Raw genomic sequence first — 21835 nt, 5'->3', positions numbered from 1 at the left:
CCTTGATAGAGATTTCTCTATATAGATATTTATACTCTTTACTGGTTTTGCATCTCTAGAGAATCCAGCCTAAGATACTCACTCCAGGATGAAATATCGTATTGAACTTTATAAATGAATAATGATTCTACATCTCCACTATTTGTAAGGATATCTATCTATTATCTACCTGCCTACCTACCTACCTATCATCTATCTATCCATCCCTATGTATGTGTTTGTATAGTCTATCACAAAAATGTATATGATTAACAAAATCTCAAAATTCAAATAAATTTAGAATATCTTTGCTTCTAGCCACCTTCAAACCTTATCTCAATTTTTCATTGAAATTTTTGAGAGAACCATGTGCATTATCACACAACTACATCTGTGGTTTGACTTAGAGTCACTGATGACAAAATGCTAATCTACAGTATAATCTCAGGGTTGAGTTGAACAGACTGCATGTACTTGGGGGCCTCCAAACAACTTCTGTGTAAAAGTGTGGGCCTAACAGTGCGCTGATTATATACAAGGAAACTGGCCTAGAAATCATGTCTAATTTTCTCCCAAGCATTTTTTTCAAACAAGTAGGGACACAGCCATAAGCCTCAATATTTTCTGGAAGATGACAACTTGAATCATTTGAGAAGACAGGCTACAGCCATTGAAAACCCTGTGGAACACTGGGTTCTACTCTGACATGACTCAACTCGATGGCAACTGGTTTGGTTTACAGGAAGGCATACGGGCTCCTTAGTACAATCATGCCAAGTAACACAGTCCAAGAGTAAGCTTTCCTTATAGGACACAAAATGATGTTGTGTTCTTAAAAAAAAAAAAAAAAAAAAAACAGGCTACAAAATTAACTGTTATCAGACTTTGGTTTATTGTAAAATTTATCAAAGTTTTTCATGTAATCCCTGACCCCTTGCTCTGAAAACAAAAGCAAAAACATAATTATTGCTTATTCTTTTCTCCCTACTTTACTTGTGCCACTGTAATAGAAGGGAGAAAAATCAATGTAATAAATAAAAATAGAGATGCAAGAGAGAAAAATAAATCAGGTGAGAAATATTAGGAGCAACAGACAAACCATTAAGCAGTTTCAAAATATGCTTCTTTTAAAAAGGTTGCTTTATAAAAAGAAAAAAAAAAATCAAATCACACCAAAAATAATAGCAGCAGAAAAGAAGGATAAATACAAGTTAATTGCACACCAGTCCCATGCAAAAAACTGGGTTATTGGCCAAAGCAGTAGTACTCAGAATCCAATTTGGGATGTTTGTGCAGTGCCTGTGAGTCCTCTGTTATGGAGCTGTCACTGAATTGGTCCAGGTCTGAAGGGGTCTGATGGCCTGGGACATCATCTGCCAAAGTGTCCAGATAGCTCCCCACAGAGATGCCATCCAGCCCATCACTGCCATCCTGTAGGCTGTTGTAACTGCCACGTAAGGAGGTGCTCTGACTCTCCAATAAACTGCACATGCTGCCGCTGAGACTGCTGCCTCGGCTGGTAATGGTGGCCTTCTCTTCAATCATCCACTTGATGGACTCAATGCTCTCATTGATAACGAGCAACTGGCGCATGAGCCTGACGTCTGTGGCTCTGAGGTTAACCTGTGGAGAGGAGGGAAAGAGCAAAAGCATGCCAGTTAGTCTACATTCTGGAAAGATCCACATTTCATTTGGTTCCTGTCTTCTGTAGTCCACAATTTAAAATTCACAGAATAAAATATAGGTGCATTTGATTTCGGTATGTTTTTTAAACTCACTGACCAATAGCACAAATTATAATTAAAGAACTCACTTCCTGCCAGATGCAGCAGGCTCTAAAAGGGACATTGAAACTCCCACTGCATCCCTGTTCCTCACTGAGCTGCCCGGAAATCTCATATTGAATGTCGGGTTCTCTGCTAAACATGAATTCTCTCTAATGCCAGGTTAATGGTTTATCCATGTTTACTTGGCAACTGGTGTGTGGATACTGAGAGATGGGGAGAAAAGGAAGAAGAAGAAGTGGAGGAATGAATCATCATCATTATTGTGGTTGCTACTATTTATGGAATGATAATCGATGTGCCAGCCATCATTACAACAGCTCAACATTTGTTAGCAAAATCTAATAGCAATCCGATAGCACAGGTATTATTATTTTATCTCCATTTTACAGCTGAGAAACTGAAATCTACAGAAAAGAGTTAAAAATAATACAGAAAAGGCTTGCACTCTTTCTTACTACGTTGACACAGATCGTGATGAATAATGCTTTTATTTTTAAGAACAAAGTTACTCTAATATTTCCTTTCCCCTGTTACCACTCTGAGTCCAAAAGTATGCTAATACACTAGTCCTATACACTAAAAAAAAAATTTTTTTTTTTTTTTTTTTACACTAGGCTGGTACAATTTACAAGATACAGGGCACAAATATTTCTGTAGATCTGATTATTTGCTTCAGAGATGTCAGGGGCAGCCCAGTCAAAATTGGGATGTGAGGCTTTGGAGAGGTCCTAGAACGTTTTTAAGGGCCATCTAGGTGTTCCTTCTGATAGCTCTAAGTTACTTTGAGAAATCTGTCTCCACAGCCACAAAATGGAATCTCTTTGAAGGTCCCGCAGTTCAGTGGGAACATTTGCTAATATCAAGGGTTTGGTAGTTGAAGAGGGGGGCAGCTGCAAGAACTGTCATGATTGCCCCAGTTAATTTTGGAATTAAAGAGCTGTGACCCCTATTAAGAGTCCTGCCCCTGGACTGGGAGACATAGCCACATTTGGCCACTAGAGGTCCTTGTCACACTCATTGTGGGTTGAAAGCTGATTCTTTTCCATCAGTTGGAGGGTTAACCCAAGAGGCTAAAAAAAGGTCATGCTAATTCTCTCTTTAAGATCCAGGGCTACATCAGATTTATGGCTGCCCTTGTAGTGCAGTGGTTAAAGAGCGAGCCCCTAACCAAAAGATCAGCAGTTCAAATCAACCAGCTGCTCCTCGGCAACCCTATGGGGCACTTCTAATGTGTCCTAAAGGGTCACTATAAGTCAGAATTGACTTGATGGCAACGGATTTTAGAATTATCAAAGGCATTCAGTCTTAAATGACACAAACTGTAGGAGAGAAAGGAGCCTATTGTCTTCAAAAGTATGCATTCATGGTGCACAAACATTTCCTGGTTAGGAGTTAGTTCATAACTGAAGGCAAACTTTGGATTGAGTGAACGTGAGGAACAAAAATCAGGATGTAACTAAGAGTACACGATTATAGTTTTCAAAACTGTAAAAATATAAATATAAGAAGAATAAAGGACAATTATAAACCCTTAGTTTTGCTAGGATATTAAAGTGACTTGGAAGACTTGCTTATCCTCTCTGAGAAAACCACCAAAAATAAACGGCATAGAAATGAATCGTTTATCTATGAGGAGGCATATAGGAACAGTCAGTCTTGAAATGCTTCTCTATTTGTGGTGTCGTCTGAATGACCTTGAGACAACTTTGTGTTGAGGAAGGAGGCTTTCTGGCTGTCTTTATATTCAAACTCACCTACACACTCTATGAACTATCAAGATACTCTATTCAAGTAATACAACAAATGTTTACTAATCACCAACAATTTGCCTAGGTCCTGAGAAAACTAGAAAAATCAATATAGAGTCAAAGTCTTACAAATTTCTTCAGTTAGACATCTGTAGCTGATAAAGCTTGATGTGCCCATTGTGGGCATGATGCAATTTCAACCTGACCATTTCCCAACAGTTCCCCAAATGAACCACAGCTGAATTTGCTCATGTCCCCACCCTGTCTCTTGAAAATGCTCCCACACATGCCTAGCTCTGGGAGTGTTCCCCTCTTCTTCAAGTCCTCTCGAAGTCCTGCTTCTTCCATCAACCACTGCTTGCTGACTCCAGCCTCCTCTGCTGGTCCACTTAACCCCTCCAGTCTTTCTAGCCTGTATCTCATAGTATAACTTAATTTTATACTGTTTATATTGCCACCTACTACTGTGTCTTTTAGCCTTTTCTTCAACTAAGCTGAAAGTTCCTTAAACAAAGAAGTCATAGCTTACATTTCTGTATTATGTTAAGGTCTTTGCTAACCATTAGTAAGATTTTTAGAAAGAGTCATAATTTTAAGATCTGTGTAAGTTCAGCTCTGAAGATGCTAACAATACATGTTTCCAGCAACTGTGTGACCCTGGGTTAGAACATGTTTAGAATAAATTTTCTTTTCAGCAATTTTTGTCTGAATTACAAAGCGGCTGCATCAAATAAAAAGTATTCAACCTTACTGAGCAATAAGAATAAAGAGGGAGTAGACATATGAAGTAAACAAAGCTTCCTTTATCCATGAAATGATTCATTTAAATAAAAAATTTTTTCTTCTGAAGGCAAAACATTCACAGGGCATTGAACTACTATGCGGCGGGCGGGGGGCGGAGGGGTGATGAAAGCAACTCAGTTAGAAAGTGTTGGTATGCCTGATAATGATTTTAGATTTAACTGTGTCTAACTCTGTGCCCTCCTGGTGAACAAGAGTAAACAGTTTTCCACTGTGGGAACGTGGGTCAGCCGGTTCACACAGTTGCCAGTCCACCGGGATCAATGCTCCGGATCAATGCTCTACAGGGTACAGCGAGCCTTCCGCTGTCCCGGCCGCTTCACACTGTCTCTTTGAACTAAGGAGTGGTTACACTACTAGAATGAACTATCCTATCCACCAAAGACCTAACTCACAATACTGCTTCTGTCTCCAATGGCTGCACCACCCTTCCTCACTGTTATTCATTTCAGTCCTTATGAAGTCTGGGTCATTAATTAAGAAGAGAGTAGATTCGCCCTGAGACCTGAAACCCTCTAATTAGACCTAGTGACTGCTCCATGGGTACTGAGAATCGAGAGATCCTCCTCGTGGTCCTTGTTTAAATGTCCCTTCCTTGACCGGTCTGTGTTTAAATGTCCTCTCCTTGCAGAGCTCCTTCCTGACCAATCCTGACATCCAGTCCCCACATCTAGTTGTATGCTACATATATATCTATTTTGTTTACTTTATAATGTTTATGACTAGCCGAAATCATCTTGTTTATTATTTGTTTGAAGGACATCGGTTATTCAGTGGTAGAAGTCTCACCTTCCATGCAGGAGACCTGGATTCGAGTGCTGGCCAATACACCTGAAGCACAGCCACTACCTGTCTGTCAGTAAAAGCTTTCATGTTGTTATGATGCTGAACAGGTTTCAGCAGAGCTTCCAGGCTAAGATGGATGAGGAAGAAAGGCCTGGTGATCTACTTCCAAAACTCAGCCAATGAAATCACAACAGTCTGGTCCCCCCGACTGATCATGGGAATGGCACAGGACTGGCTATTATTTTGTCCCATTGTGCATGACGCTGCCATGAGTCAGGGCTGACTCGAAAACCACTAACAACAATTATTTGTTTACTTACTATTTTCTATCTTCCCCATAAGCTTGTAAGTGCCCCAGAATGCAGGGAACTTGGTCTGTCTTATTCACCACTCTATGCCCAAGATCTAGAAGAGTGCCTGACACATAGTAAGTGCTCAGTTAGTATCCATCCAACAGCTGAATTATCAACTTTGATTCTGACTGGACCATCTGTCAGGAACCCCTCTACCTTGGGTTTTGCTGTGGATGAGTGATATGTGCCCTGAGAGGAAGGAAAGAGAGCCTCTTCAGGAGAGCCTTTCAGTACTACAGCATTCCTACCGCACAAGCCCGTTTCCCTTCGCTCACAGAATTCAAACACTAAGTAACTGGTCCAAGGTTATTCCCAGCATAAATTTACACATTACGAGATAGTATCTCTAAAAGGAAGTGGACTTCAAGGCATGAGTCACACTCCAAACACTGATCTGTTTGTTCAGAGGTGATAACCCAGTACTAGCACAGCACAGGTGTTCTGTAAACACCTGGTGAAATGAATTGAAAAAAGAGAACAAATAAACAAGGCATGAGATCTGGGCTGACCAATCCAAAGAGATGCGACCATCTTTTCCTCTTTTCTTCTTCTCTCCTACTCCGGTCCTTACAGTCATTGCGATGCAGTTGTTCATCTTCATACCTAACCTAAGTTTCTCATGCTTCAGATTTGTGGCATCAAAAGTCTTGGTAGAATGTTAGAATTTTGTGTCATTGTTTTGACAGGTGATGAACTGGGTCTATGGTAGAACTTAAAACAAGACATCTTGAAAGAGAAAATATTCTCAATTGTAAATTTTTCCAGATCTATGTTTCCTTCTAGAATTTATCATTTTAATACTGAACAAATACAGTGGTTATGAATCGATACAATGGGATCCAAGAAAGAGAGAATGTGGTCAAATTTTCACTTAATGAGGGAATACCTAAATAAGTATCTTTCACGGTATAGTATGGAAGACATGGTATAGGTTACTGGTCTCCCACTGTCATTATCTAGCTATGTGACCTTTGGACAAAATGGCTCAGCATACAGGACCTCAGCTTCCTTTACACACAAGGAGAAATCATGGGGTTTTATTCTTGCCAGTGAACCATAGGACTCAGTGGAGGTGGCAAAATTGGCAAAACGGTCTCAGGAACAATGATTAATTTCTGCCCAATAAGGAACATTTAATCCAATTGAGAAACTCACTATCACTTTTGTCTGTTTCTCATAATGAGGTTTCACTGAAGACGTTATTCCATAAATGATTCTACAGACCACATAATCTCAGATTTCCCTCCACTCTGATATATGCTTTGATTCTTTGTCATCCTGTAGCCATCTGATTACTAAATTGTGCTATGAGAAAATTATGTAGGCTACAGAAGAAATAGAGCAATCAATTCTGCTGCTCAACAGCTCTAGCAAAAGATTTAGCTGCTAGACACAGCTAAAGCCAGAAGTTTGTGCTCTAGGTGAAGTTTAATTACCTTATCAGAAATTGTATGGTAATAATAATTTTGCTCTCATAATTTGGATATAAATATGTGCTCTGCTCCAAAACAAACCCGCATATCATCTCTAATACATGTATATATTAACCAAGATCAGGCACTCTTATGAGCTGCTGAATGTATTTCTAAATAGGGACTTTTCACTGTGTCTTATCACATTGGAGACTTGGACAGCACCATGCACTCATATCTCTCATAACATCCTCCCCCACTATTTTTTATCCTTTTATTTATGAACTACCACTGAAGAGATAAAAGCAAACCATTTCCTAGTTATGCTTTCTGACTTTAAAATTCACAATATCCATGCTATAAATCCCAAATGTCCGGCAGGCTGATACATGAATTGGAAGGGAGAAAAACTACTTTGCAAATGCATAATCACATACATGAAGAAAGGAAAAAAGATTAGACTTGCCCTTCAATGTAATGCTCTATCTCTAGTTTCTTATTAGGAGAAACCAATCAGCATTTATTCAGATTTGTAGTTGTTGGAAGAGAGCTTAATTCTGGAAAGCCCTCCCCTTTAGCCATATTTATTTCCAAACATGCATAAAACATTTTAAAGGTATTTATAGGTACCAAGAAGTCCCTGGGTGGTGCAAACAGCGAAGCGCTTCAATACGAACCGAAAGGTTGGCAGTTCGAATCCACCCAGAGGTGCCTTGAAAGAAAGGCCTGGCAATCTATTTCCAAAAAATCACAGCCATTGAAAACTCTATGGAGCAGAGTTCTGCTCTGACAGATAGAGTTGCCCTGAGTTGGAATTGACAGGGTCACAACTTTTTTTTTTTTTTTTTTTAATGTACTCAATTGAAAGCCCTTGTAAAGTTGCTTGGAATACTGTTTTTCCACCAGTTTATCCCAGTTTATTTCCATGTTCCCCTTGCATAACCTCCTTGTGTCCAAATCTGCTACTTCTCCAAATTCACTATATCCTCAATTTGATTATCACAGAAGATGTTCTGTCTACCCATCTGTCTTAGTCATCTAGTGCTACTGTAACAGAAATACCACAAGTGGATGCCTTTAACAAGAGAAATCTATTTTCTCACAGTCTTGTAGGCTAGAAGTCCAAATTCAGGGGGTCAGCTCCAGGGGAAGCTCTGGAGGAAGACCCTCTCTCTCTCTCTCTCTCTGTCTCTCTCGGCTCTGGAGGAAGTTCCTTCTCATCAATCTTCCCCTGGACTAGGAGTTTCTCCGTGCAGGAACCCCAGATCCAAAGGACGTGCTCTGCTCCCGGTGCTTTCTTTCTTGGTGGTATGAGGTCCCCAAGTCTCTCTGCTTGCTTCTCTCTTTTATATCTCAAAAGAGATTGGCTTAAGACACTATCTAATCTTGTCGATCTCATCAATGTAACTGCCACTCATCCAGCTCATTACATCATAGTGATAGGATTTACAACACACAGGTAAATCACATCAGATGACAAAATGGTAGCCCAACATACGATACAGGGAATCATGACCTAACCAAGTTGACAGATATTTTGGGGGGACACAATTCAATCCATGACACCATCCTTAAAGCTTCAGGCCCTTTTGTTAATAACTATATTTATACAGCACTCCTCTCACTGTTTTCCCAGAGGATCCATAAGGATATTACTGTCTCTTTGCAGTCTGAAAAGACATTGTATAACATTTCCACCCACTGCTTTTGGTTTGGAATGCTTGAGGAGAAAAGTCCGCAGCCACTGACAAAGCAATGCTGTTACGCCAAAGCCTTCCTCCTTCCCCTGCTTTCTCAGCCAGTCCAAAATTTACAACAAAATTTGTTTCTAATTGGGCAACAGAGGATTCCATTTTTTATATCAGTCAGGCTTGGCTCCCTCCATTTGCGTTGTTTATGTGTGGAACTGAACAATAGCTAAAACAGCTCACTCTGTTTCCAAGCCCTTATAGAAGAGTAATTTCCCCGAAGACTAGCTAAGCTACATACATAAGAACCCTGTCATCAGCACAGCTGACTGATTGATGTTGTTGTGATAAATTAGAAAGCTGCATCTGGTTTATCTGAAAGGGGCATATGTGACTCCCCTGAATGTTAAACATAAATTCCTGCCACCAGCCCTATGTGTGAGATCTGTAGTTTCTGCTGGTGAGTGAGGCCTCTAATCCCCAAAGTAAGACACGCAGCTTTTCCAGTCTGATTCAATCAGTCGCCAGGTCAAATTGATACTTAGATGCCTGCGATATTTTGCATATTCTAATACAGTGAAAGCTGTTTCCCTGACTGCTTCAAAAGTGTGATTTCAACTAATGTAAGAGATGGTAAATCACCCGAGCCAAGATTTATTTGGAATGGTTCAACAAAAATATGAATTCCCCTCAGGAAGGCAATAATGCTTACTATGGGCCTATAGAGAAGACGCTTACGCACATCTAGGAATCTTATTAAAATTTAGATTCTGGGCATTGGTTTTGTGACTTTGCATGTCTAACATGTTCCCAGCTGATGCCAGTTGTGGTAGGTAACCTCTAAGATAAGCCCCAATGATTGATTCCCTTCTTTTGGTTTTCACTTCCTTGTGGGATTCCCTTCCTTTGAGTGTGACCTGGGCCTTATGACTTGTTCTAATGAATAGAATATGGCAAGTGTGATGGCATATTACTTCTGAGGATGGGTTACAAAAAGGCTGTGGCTTCCATCTTGGCCACTTTCCCTTGCTCATTGGCTCTGAGGGAAGTCATCAGCCATGCTGTGAACTGCCCAATGGAAAGAGCCACATAGCAAGGAACTGATGTCTCCAGACACCAGCTAGCAAGAACCTAGGCCTGCCCACAGCCGTGCGAGTGAGCTTGAAAATGGACACTCCCTGAATTGAGCCTTAAGATAACTGTAGCCTCAACTAACACCTTGATTAGAGCTTATGAGACCTTGAGCCAGAGGCATTTAGCTAATCTGTGCCAAGATTCCTGACTCCCAGAAGCTGTGAAATAATACTTGCTTGTTTTGTCACTATTTTTTGGGGTATTTGTTATGAAGCATAAATAACCAATACACCAGTGCTGCTGGTCTACAGACCACACTTTGACTCATAGAGGCCTAGAGATCTTTGTATTTGTGGATAATTTTGGGTGATGGATGCTGGACTACTGTGTCTATGGCATGCTACTCTACTGGTGCATTGTTTTGTAGTTTGAAAAAAATAATAGATAGTGTAAATCATTAAATACTTACTGTTGAAAACAAAAAACATTCAAGAAAAGTCATGGTTTTCAATGAGAGGGCTATTCTCATTCCCCACGGGTTTTATCACCCTGAAGGAGAAATGACAGATGATATGTTTAGTATACAGTATACTAGAGATGCTTTAAATGGAGGTCACTTTTAAATAATACTCCCTATAATTTGAGGGTCATAAAACCTCAAATTTTAGACCCTAAACTGGTAAAATAATAAACTAAACTTAGATAAAAACTTTCAGATGTAATTTGAAGAGTTTTGAATATAATAAGAGATTAACTACATCTTTTCCTCACTTACCGACTATTTTGTAATCTGACATTTTGATTTACAACAAAAGTAAAAAATCTACTGACTATTATGTGCATTAACAACGTATGTCTGACAGTAACATCCACCAAGGTGTGAGGTGAGAACAACACTGGCTTTGATAGTTAAATTCAGCTTGGCTGGTCATGATTCTCATTGGTTTGGCAGTCATGTAATGATGTAACTTGGCAGTTACCATATTTTTTATGCAAATAACACACACCCTCTACGTTTGTTTGCCAGCCTCACCCTCCCCCTGCAATGTACCCTTACAGGTACTGCCATGGCATTCCTCTTTCCCATGTTGTTGTAAAAAAAAAATTAAAAAAATTAACATAGCATGCTCGCAGGGGGAGGGCACACCCACAACAAGTGTAGAGGGTGTGCGTTATTTGTGTAAAACTACAGTATGTAATGATGTAACTTGGCAGTTATGTAATGATGTAATTGGCAGCTATGTAATGATGTTATTGGCAGTATGTAATGATATAGTCATCCTCCATTTTGTGATCTGATGTGTTCATCTTCCGTTTTCACCTAACACCGATTTCACATAATGACCTGGTCTTTGGAAACTAACGATGTTGATAAGTGTGGAGACAGTGTATACTGCAGTTACTGAACTTTCAATATTGATGAACTTATTAAATTGTAATTTTACTTTTCAAAATTCCTCATTTATAATTGAGAGATTCACTTTAATTTGGCTGCCTGTAGAGGGAAGAAGCAAGGACATTATAATACGAGGAAAAGTTATATTTATTGAGTGTGTCCTCTGAACCTCATTTTGTTTTTCCTATGTTAACTTGTTTCCTTTACCAAGGGTCCTCTTAGAATGATCCCTTTACATAGGGATTATAACAGGAATTGTCAGTTCATTGTAATCCTTCATTTTTACCTGCTTTTTATAATTTGGTAATATTTGAGATGTTTTATTATGTTGAAGATCAGTTTGTTTTACTTTTCATATGATGCCTAAGAATTGACTAAATATTTTCATTTGAGAACCTTTGGGTGGGACTCTCCAGATGACACCAGTTGGGAGTAATGATCTAATACCCTGAAGAGTAGCCAATGAGAAACATCCAACATATATAACATTCAACAATAACACACTGACTTTCTAGTCTAGGCATTTATTCAGTAACATTTTTTAATGGCTGTAGGAATACAAATAAAATTATGTGCCATTTATCAAATGCCTCCCGTGTGCCAAGTACTTAGCTAGATGCTTTAAATATTAATTTAACTACTTAATTTAATTGTCACAACTAATCTATGAATCCTCATTATGCAGATAAAGGAATATGAGGCTCAATGAGGTAAGACGTGCTGTCCAAATTCTCATAGTTTTTATGTGGCAAAGTCAGAATCAGACAAAAGTTTAATCAACTGTATACTCTCTACTCTTTCCCTCAAGCTGTGCTGCCTAGGAAAGGCCATTTTCCCCCATATTATGAGAAACAACGAAGTTCTTCTAAAACTTACTGTCAGCTTATCATAGTAAATTATCCTTTCTCAGTTTCATTTTTAAAAGATTAGTTGTCAAGAAGAGCAGTGTAATACAATGGGATAGAGGTAAAAGGACTGACTGAAGGGCAAACAAGGCTATGAATACTTATCGAGAGACTCTAGGCATTCTCTTGGATGGTGATAGACTAGAGAGAAGGCACTGACTGGCATTCCAACTGAAGAACCTTACAAACTAGGGGACAATTGTAGTATAATTCTTCAGTTGTCACTGAAGACTCTTGGGAGTCAATGAAAATCTCAAGACCTTTTAACCCCCTCTAAGCTTTTTTTTTTTTTTTTTTTTTTTTAAGCCTACTAGGAAAACCCTGGCGGCGTAGTGGTTAAGTGCTATAGCTGCTAACCAAAGGGTCGGCAGTTCAAATCTGCCAGGCGCTCCTTGGAAACTCTATGGGGCAGTTCTACTCTGTCCTATAGGGTCGCTATGAGTCGGAATCGACTCGACAGCACTGGGTTTGGTTTTTTGGTTTTGGTAAGCCTACTAGAATACCAGCAGAGATAAAAAAGTCAATTAGTACCACCTACTTCCACCAAAATTTCCCAGCATTTCTTGAGACCATCTATAGACTTCTGGAAGTATAACATAAGATTGTTTTAAAATATTATCCAACATTAAGAAATAAAAAAGACTGAGTATCTCTTCAGTGTTACAGTGAAGCATAGTCTAAGAGGCCATCAAAGCATTATTTAATTATCTTGCAGGATATACTTTTGAGTGACCTCCTCTTCACTACTGATTTGGCCCAGACTTAGGAAGTTACAAGTTAACTTTGTAGATTTATGTCTGGAAGAAATGAAAGTGACTTCTGTCCAATTAAAAAAAAAAAAAAAAAGGTATTTTCAAAGTCATGGTTTTATTATCCTGTTGGGCATTAAAAGTTTTGTCTCTAACTTAGCAAACTGATTTCATATGCTTTTCCTTAAAATAAATATATATAACCTATTCTTTTGATTCTCCTTTGAACCAGGTTTATCATCCACTGGCTCCCTCATTAAATGAGTTTAATCCATCTTTGACACACCGTACTCTATGTATTTGTAGAAAAGTCGTATTTTCAACTTTTTGAAAGTTATCCTTTGACAGATTTGGAGGTTGCCCTAAAGATGGCCAGGTGGGCTCACCTGCTGGAGTTGGTTAAACAGAGTTGCACAAGAAGTGGCCTCCATAGTTAAATCACATACAGCAATACAACTTTACCTTCCCTGACTCTCTGATTTCTTCTTCTGATACAGTGGGTTTTGTTTGTTTGTTTGTTTGTTTTGTTGTTGTAGTTTCTGATTCTTGGCCGAGCCTGTCCATGTTTTGTTTAACTCATGGTTTAGGTCACATTTATTTCCACAACTGGATACTGGACCACTAGGCTGGTCTTCATTGTGTAGTCAAGGGAGCCCCCTTAATAAAAAAAAAGCCAGTTCCAGGGACTAATGGCTGCTGAACAACTAGGCCAGTCAACCCACACAGTCTATAAATAATTCCCCATTTGGAGTAATAATATTTGGCAATCTGGTTTCATGATGTCATCCCTTAGTGATCTCTGTTGGGATAATGGCAATCTATTCTGTTGGGTGAGAGATGAGAGAATATGGTTAGTTGGTCTGTCTTGTTTGCTTATGTGTCTATTTGTCTGCTGAAATCAGTGAAAAATAGAATATTCCATTTCCACTGAAGAGGAGAACAAACAACCCTTTGAGATCTAAACCAGTGAGTTACTTGTTTCATGTTTTCTAATGCCCTGTGCCTTAAGATGTAGAACTGAAGCTGCAGGCCCTGCAAGTTACTGTGTATTTAAGTGAGAAAAACCTTTATCATTCATTAATAAAAGTATGAAATATTTTCTAAGTCCTGGAAGGTATTACTAAATTAGATAATAAAACCTTTCAAGTAAAAGGAGTCTTACCTAATTTGTTAACAGATTAATAAACACTTGCATAAACTTAATTTTTTCAGAATTCTGAGAAAATAAACTGATCTATAATGTACTGAATGTGCTGACCTTTTAAGAAAAGAAAATAAAAAGTTCTTTACTTTTCCTGATAGATTTAAGATTCCTTAAGGTTGTGTTGCCCTGGTGGCACAGTGGTTAAAGAGCTTGGCTGCTAAACAAAAGCTTAGCAGCTCAAATCCACCAGCTGCTCCCTGGAAACCCTATGGGGCAGTTCTACTCTGTCCTACAGGGTCACAGTCTTAATCATCTAGTGTTGCTATAGCAGAAATGCCACCAGTAGATGGCTTTAACAAAGAGAAATTTATTCTCTTGCAGTCGAGTAGGCTACAAGCCCAAATTCAGGGTGTCAGCTCCAGGGGAAGTCTTTCTCTCTCTGTTGGCTCTGGAGGAAGGTCCTTGTCATCAGTCTTCCCATAGTCTGAGAGCATCTCAGCACTGGAACCTCAGGTCCAAAGGACATGCTCTACTCTTGGCACTGCTTTCTTGGTGGTATGAGGTCCTTACATCTCTCTGCTTGCTTCTGTCTTTTATGTTTCAAAAGAGATTGGCTTAAGACACTATCTAATGTTGTAGACCTCATCAACATAACTGCCGCTAATCCATCCTATTACACCATAGTGATAGGATTTACAACACATACAGAAATCACATCTGATGATAAAATGGTAGAAAATCATATAATACCTAGCCAAGTTGACAGATATTTTTGGGGGACACAATTCAATCCATGACAGTCACTATAAATTGGAATCGACTCGACGGCGATGTGTAAAGTTGTGTTGTAATCTCACTCTAAACTAAGACCATCCGTTGTTTCCAGGAATGCATGATAGTAGCTGAATCAAGTAACCATATCTATTCTGCTAATACTTTTAATTTTGCCTTTCCAGACTCTAAACACAAGAGAAAAACTTAAGATGTCTTTTATACCCAAACTATTTTGGGGTTTCCACCAGGGTCCCTAGGCAATGACCGTAAAGAAGACTGCTAGAAAGTAGCCATAAACAATATATAAATGAATGGGAATGGTTGTGTTCCAATAACACTATTTACAAAAACAGGTGGGCTGGATTGGGGCTGAGGGCATAGTTTGCAGGGATTCCAGCCTTACAGATATTTTTAAAAATAAATAAATAAAAGGCACTTGCTGATGATTTTAATTCAATATGTCTTTTCTAATGGACTGTTAAACTCTGCTCTTTTAATTCTTCTTTCCTCATTAATGAGTTACGTAAATCTCTAACCTGCTTGTTAATATTGGTATGAGTCTTTTTGTTTTTTTACTTTTTTAAAAAATATATACTTTGAAGGGATCAAATAACAGAAACCACAGACAGAAATCGTATTAGAAGTGCCACAAATGCAGATGGGCCCAGTACAATATAAACAATACAGATAACACAAAATATATTTTAAAAAATTACTGCTGTGACAAAAGTTTTTGTTAAATTTCTGTCTGTAGGCCTTACACACTTTTTTTGCTTTTATTTAATCATCTCTTATCTCTTATTAGGAAAAAAATCAGCCTTATTACATAAGAGAATACTCACACACTAAATTTAATACTTCAAATATGACTAAACAAGTTTTATCTTTACAATATGAACCAAGGCAAATTCCCTGAACAAGGAATGAATTACCTTTTCATTTCCAGTGGAACTATGTCTTTTAGCTTAAAAACTAATGATCTGTTATTCAGCACATGCCAAGGATTGTGATGACTCAATGCTCATAATCTTACCCATTTACATTTTATTTTCCATAGTTTACTGGTATCTGGCAATACAGATTAATAACTACATTCCTGTGCTTTTATCCTTAGTCTTTAGGAGGGGGAAGAAAAAAAAAGATCAAACTCTCCTTTTGCATATCTACCATTTTGAATAATTATTGTGTTTTATTTTAAATAACATTAGTTACATTCATTGACATAACATTGGCTAAAACATTATATTTATTTTGTCAATTTGGGATTCTCTTACAATTTCACTCTTATTAATGGCAGATGATTTCACCTGGACGTGTGAGAGTTTGTTCTCCTTTGAATGTGATGCTATTTGTCATGTTTATTTCTATCATTTATTTCTACACTGATCCATTTTCAGCAGATGCAATATTCAAAGAACTTTAAATAAGAGGTGTTGGGTGAGTTCGTATTTTTTTATGATGCCCATTGATGGCACAGTGTAGTCGAACTGGCAAGGAAACCTAAGACTTTGGTCCTAGTCTTGATTGCATCAGTAACAAACCACCTAGTCTTCCCAAGCCTGTGTTTTCCTGTCTGATGAGAATGTGGGAGATCGTTGTTAAAGTTCCTTCCATCCCTAAAATGTCATAATTCTCTGATTGTTGTTGTTACTGGTATGTGCCGTCCAGTGAATTCCGACTTATAGTGACCCTATAGGACAGAGTAGAACTGCCCCATAGGGTTGCCAAGGAGAAGCTGGTGGATTTGAACTGCTGAACTGTTGGAATGATCTCAGAGCTTAATTGTAAGAGAAGACTGCATTGGTAGAAAGGGCTTATACATGAACAAGGAAATTTTTCAGGACTGGGAATTTTTCAAGACATGGGAGAAAGAAACATATTGGCAACAACTGAATAAAAAGACAAGTGACAAAGAAGTAGTATGTATGAACTTCTCTGGTGCAGTGGTTCAGTCCTTCCCATTAATCCTGTACTGGGTTTGGTTTGGTTGTGGTTTGGTAGCATAGTACCTGGCTTGTCAACAAAGGTATTCTGGATGAAGAAATGGAGGCATGTAATAAGTAGTAATGCATCAGAGAGTAAGTATGAATTGATTTTTGTCGGGAAAAGAAGATAGATGTCAGCTGAGTAAGGAAGAATACATGGATTTTCATGGACAGAGATGAGTGTGGGTAGCCCATGGCAAGGATATTATACTTTGAGCCTACAATGAGGAAAATCAGTAAAGGCCCAGAGACATAACAGTTCATTTTGTGCTCAGAAGTGGCAAACCAATCAAAAAAAAAAAAAAAAATTTTTTTTTTTTTTTTAAGCAATCAAAGGGGCTGGAAATCTAGAACACAATGCATGGTGAAGGTGGAAATGATATTTGGAAGCATATCATAAAGGATCAGGAGTGTTGAGCAAGGATAAGCCTGAGAAATGCTGTGACGTTCTGGCCCATAGAAAACGTTATCACATTATCCTAAACAGGCTCTGGATCAGAACATAAATTCACTGCTGGGCTCTGCTGTTACTGGCTTTGTGTGGCTTCAAAAGGACTTTAAGGTGTTTCATCAGTGTCTTAGACCTGTTCCTTAGTGTAGGCAAAAATGTCCTAATAAAAACAGCAACGGATGTTAAAAAATAATAATAATAATAATTTGACTGTGCCGGGAAGCTAGGGAAGGACTACAGCCTACATCTGACATCAGTCCCGATTATATCACATAAAAATCTCTCTTAAATGGATGTCAACTCTTCCAGGACCGATTTTACTAAACTGTACATAACCTACTATTTCATTCTCCTGAATCCAAAGTGACGGAAGACTTAGGCTGGGAATTCAAAAGGAGTTCATTTGTATATGTGAGGCATGGCTGTTTTCCATTTTTCAATCAAAGATGGGGGCGAGTGTTTTCAAGTATACTTCACAGGAAGGCCTAAAGGGCTTGACTCCAAATTCTTATTCTGATCTCCCATTTCCTTCCCATAAACCCAGTCTCATTGTTCTTAAAATTCTCATGATAAATATGTTTTTCTTCCTCTTGGGCTTTGACTTGTTCACCCTATTTGGGGATATTCTTAAGTTTCTCTAAAGTTTGTGTTTACGCTATTTTCTTTTTTAATAAACACAAAGAAAGTATGTCATATGACATTCAAATGTAATAAAACTCATGGTCCCTAATTTTAACTTCTAAATACATTTTATGTTTTAAATTAGTTCATTTAAAAAATGTTCTTAAAGTAATATTCATTTTTAAAATTATATTCTTACAGCAATTTAATGAAATCAAAAACATCTTAAAGTCATGGACGATTTGAGAGTCACTTTTTTTCCTTTAGAAAAAAAAGAAAAATATGGCCTGGTATTCCACTCTAAGGAACAGGAATACAGATTCCCAAATCTACATCCAATAAGACATGTTATCATGAAGGGCCAGTCCCTGGAGAAGAACATCATGCTTGGTAAGGTAGAGTGTCAGCAAAAAAGAGGAAGACCCTCAGCAAAAAAAATGAAGACAGCAACAATGGGCTGAAGCATAACGACTATGAGGATGGCACAGGACTGGGCAGTGTTTTGTTCTTTGTACAGAGGGACGCTGTGAGTCAGAAGGGACTTGACATCACCTAATAATACGAGAAGCTGGACTATATGAAGAAGAACGGGGCATCAGGATTGGAGGAAGACTCATTAACAACCTGCGTTATGCAGATGACACAACCTTGCTTGGTGAAAGTGAAGAGGACTTGAAGCACTCACTGATGAAGATCAAAGACCATAGCCTTCAGTGTGGATTACACCTCAGCATAAAGAAAACAAAAATCCTCACAACTGGACCAGTGAGCAACATCATGATAAATGGAGAAAAGATTGAAGTTGTCAAGGATTTCATTTTACTTGGATCCACAACCAACAGCCATGGAAGGAGCAGTCAAGAAATCAAAAGATACATTGTATTGGGCAAATCTGCTGCAAAAGGCCTCTTCAAAGTGTTGGAGAGCAATGATGTCACCCTGAAAACTATGGTGCGACTGACCCAAGCCATGGTATTTTCAATCACCTCATATGCATGTGAAAGCTGGACAATGAATAAGGAAGACTGAAGAAGAGTTGATGCCTTTGAATTGTGGTGTTGCCGAAGGATATTGAATATAGCATGGACTGCCAAAAGAATGAACAAATCTGTCTTGGAAAAATTGCTGCCAGAATGCTCCTTAGAGGCAAGGATGGCGAGACTGCGTCTTACATACTTTGGACATGTTGTCAGGAGGGATTAGTCCCTGGAGAAGAACATCATGCTTGGCAGAGTACAGGGTCAGCAGAAAAGAGGAAGACCCTCAATGAGGTGGATTGACACAGTGGCTGGAACAATGACCTCAAGTATAACAACGATTGTAAGGATGGCGCAGGACCAGGCAGTGTTTCGTTCTGTCGTGCATAGGGTCGCTATGAGTCGGAACCGACTCAATGGCACCTAACAACAACTATGACATCCAGTAACATCCAATTCACAAATTTACCGTGAGCAAGTTTCTTAATTGCTTTAACCATCTTTAACATAATTTACTACCTTTTAAAATAATGTCCTGATGGTACTTCAGGAAGATGAAGCTAGACTCAATTAGTTAGAGCCTATGGAATGGTTAGATGTTCTTTGATGAAAGGTACTATGTGGCATGGCAGTTATCCTAACTGTAATTACGAGGCCACATTCTCAAGCTTAGGCAACTAAATATTTTTAAATTTTAAAATATTTTTACACCAAGGATTAGAATTTTGATCCTTATCATTATGTAAAAGCCCTAAATATTTTTAGTTACTTTTGTACCATAGGTGTCACAATTAACTTTATGTCTAGTCAAAATTAAAATAAGCAGTTATTAGAGGTCTCAGTTTATGTTTAAGCTTGTCAGGCAAGACTACCATCCTGACACTATTTCTTTTCCACTGCGGAAATTACAAAGATATCAGACATTCAGATTACCGCCATGGTTTCTTGCTCAGACACTGATTATACCACTTTACAAAAAGAGATTACCTAAAGACCTGAGTTCAACAAAGAGGCATTAGATGATTTTTTTCCTTTTTGACTGAGAATGTTTGAGCATTTCTTTGCTAAACCCTTATGAAATACCAAAGAAAAACAGTGTAGGAAAATGGTATCCTTGGCATCTTGATACTCTAGAAAGAATATAAACTTTGGCTCTCAAAAAAACCAGGGTTAAAAATGCAATCCTTCCACTAATTAGCTCTTTGGTTATGGTCAGTTGGACATGTAACTTAATATTTTCTCTATGCCAATTTTCCAATTTATGTTTTAGCTGCTGTCAAGTAGGCCCCAATTCCTGGGGGACCCCATCCACAATAGAACAAAACACTGCCCGGTCCTATGCCATCCCCATGATAGTTCACGGATCAGACCACTGTGATCCATAGGGTTTTCATTGGCTGATTTTCTGAAGTAGGTCATCAGGCCTTTCCTTCTAGTCCACTTAATCTGAAAAACCAAAACCAAACCATTATCGCCAAGTGAATTCTGACTCATAGCAACCCTAAAGGACAGAGTAGAACTGCCCCATAAGGCTTCCAAGGAGTGCTGGTGGATTCAAACTGAAAGGTCCCCCAAAACCTGTTTAGCATCACAGCAATATGAAAGCCTCCTCTGGCAGATAGGTGGTGGTTGCATATGAAGTGCACTGGCCAAGAATCAAACCAGGGTCTCCTGCATGGAGGGAAAAATTCTGCCACTCAATCACCATTGCCCCTTTCTAATCCATAAAATGGGTTATTTTATCTACTTAATAACATAGTTAAGAGAACTGCCTGAGATAATGTATGCATGTAGTATAGTGCCTGGCTCAATGGGGCTCAAAAAATTTAGTTACCTCCTTTACTTCTAAAATGGCATGAGTTGGGGGGAAAAAAATGCCACATTGGATGATATTGAAATTCGACGCAATTAAGAAAGTCAATGAAAGTGACTTAATGTGATTTCCATAAAATATGGCTGTTCCCTGGTTCTAAAAGGTATTTAGATGTTGGTTTCAGCATAGAAAACCTTCACAGTATTCCTTAAGTAGTTTTTATTTTCATTTTAACAGACAATGCTATTTAAATCCAAATATCTAATATCAATACTACAACTATTTCATGTAAGAAGGACATGTATATACTGAAAAACTGGATTGATAAATGCATTGGTAATTATGTGGAAAATATGAAAATAGAATCACTGATTACTAACGTTAAAAGAAAACACAGCTAATAACCAAGTTGGACTACAGCCTATGAGACATATGCAGACCCAAGATTTAATGAATTGCCCAAAATTACCACTTAGTGCTAGAAATAGCACTAACACCTCAATGTTCTTATCCCAATTCACTGACAACTTCCACAACACTGTCCAGAAAAAGGAGCCCTGGTGGCGCAGTGGTTAAGAGCTCAGCTGCTAACTGAAAGGTCGGCAATTTGAATCCACCAGCTGGTCCTTGGAAACCCTATGGGGCAGTTCTACCGTGTCCTATAGGGTCACTATGAGTCGAAATCGACTCATTGGCAATGGGTTTAGTTTTTTGGTACTAGAAAAATAAGAAATATTTTTATTATGGCCTGATCAGTGTGGTATTAACCTTTAATAGTTTATCCGCATTTCTTAATGACAGTTTAAACCCCGCCCAAAACCAAACCCGCTGCCATCCAGTCGATTCCAACTCATAGCAACCCTGTAAGATAGAGTAGAACAGCCTCTTGGAGTTTCCAAGGAGCGCCTGGTGGATTTGAACTGCCAATCTTTTGGTTAGCAGCCGTAGCTCTTAACCCCTATACCACCAGGGTTTCCAATGACAGTTTAGGAGTAGATAAAATGAATCATCTTTTTCAAGTAAGGAAAAATTCTGCAACTTGGATTCAACAGGCACTGACCTGCAAGAGCATTCATGAACCATTCCACCCTCTTCCATGTGATGTTCATATTTCCTTTGATGTAAATTCAACAAACACTTTACAAGCAAGGCTCATTCCTCACATTTTGCTGATAAGGAAACAGTCATGGAGGCATTGCAATTATCTAAAAGTCAGACACTGATTCAAAGAGGGTAAAAAAAAAAAAGGTGGCTGGGGATAAAAATACATCTCTGATTTCTAGTCTTATCCTTTTCTACTCCCTATATCTGAAAACTATTGCTGTCAGATTAAATGATTTGCACATACCTGTTCTCCCACACTCAAAAAATAGAATAGATTCAATAGTAATT

The 21835-nt window shown here is 38.5% G+C and overlaps 1 protein-coding gene across 1 annotated transcript in view; it reads right to left on the bottom strand.

The window, feature by feature from the left end:
• Positions 1-857: 857 nt before the first annotated feature.
• LURAP1L (leucine rich adaptor protein 1 like) overlaps positions 858-21835 on the bottom strand; it is a 45624-nt gene continuing 24646 nt past the window's right edge. Inside the window, exon 2 of the mRNA XM_049895884.1 lies at positions 858-1602. Within this exon, the coding sequence (XP_049751841.1) occupies positions 1225-1602 (378 nt within the window). The 3' untranslated portion in view covers positions 858-1224. The remainder of the gene's footprint in view (positions 1603-21835) is intronic.

The sequence above is a fragment of the Elephas maximus genome, chromosome 9 (genome assembly GCF_024166365.1).
Source record: "Elephas maximus indicus isolate mEleMax1 chromosome 9, mEleMax1 primary haplotype, whole genome shotgun sequence".
Taxonomy (NCBI): Eukaryota; Metazoa; Chordata; class Mammalia; order Proboscidea; family Elephantidae; genus Elephas; species Elephas maximus.
Note: the sequence above shows the minus strand (reverse complement) of the source record. Positions and strands in the feature narration are given on the sequence as shown.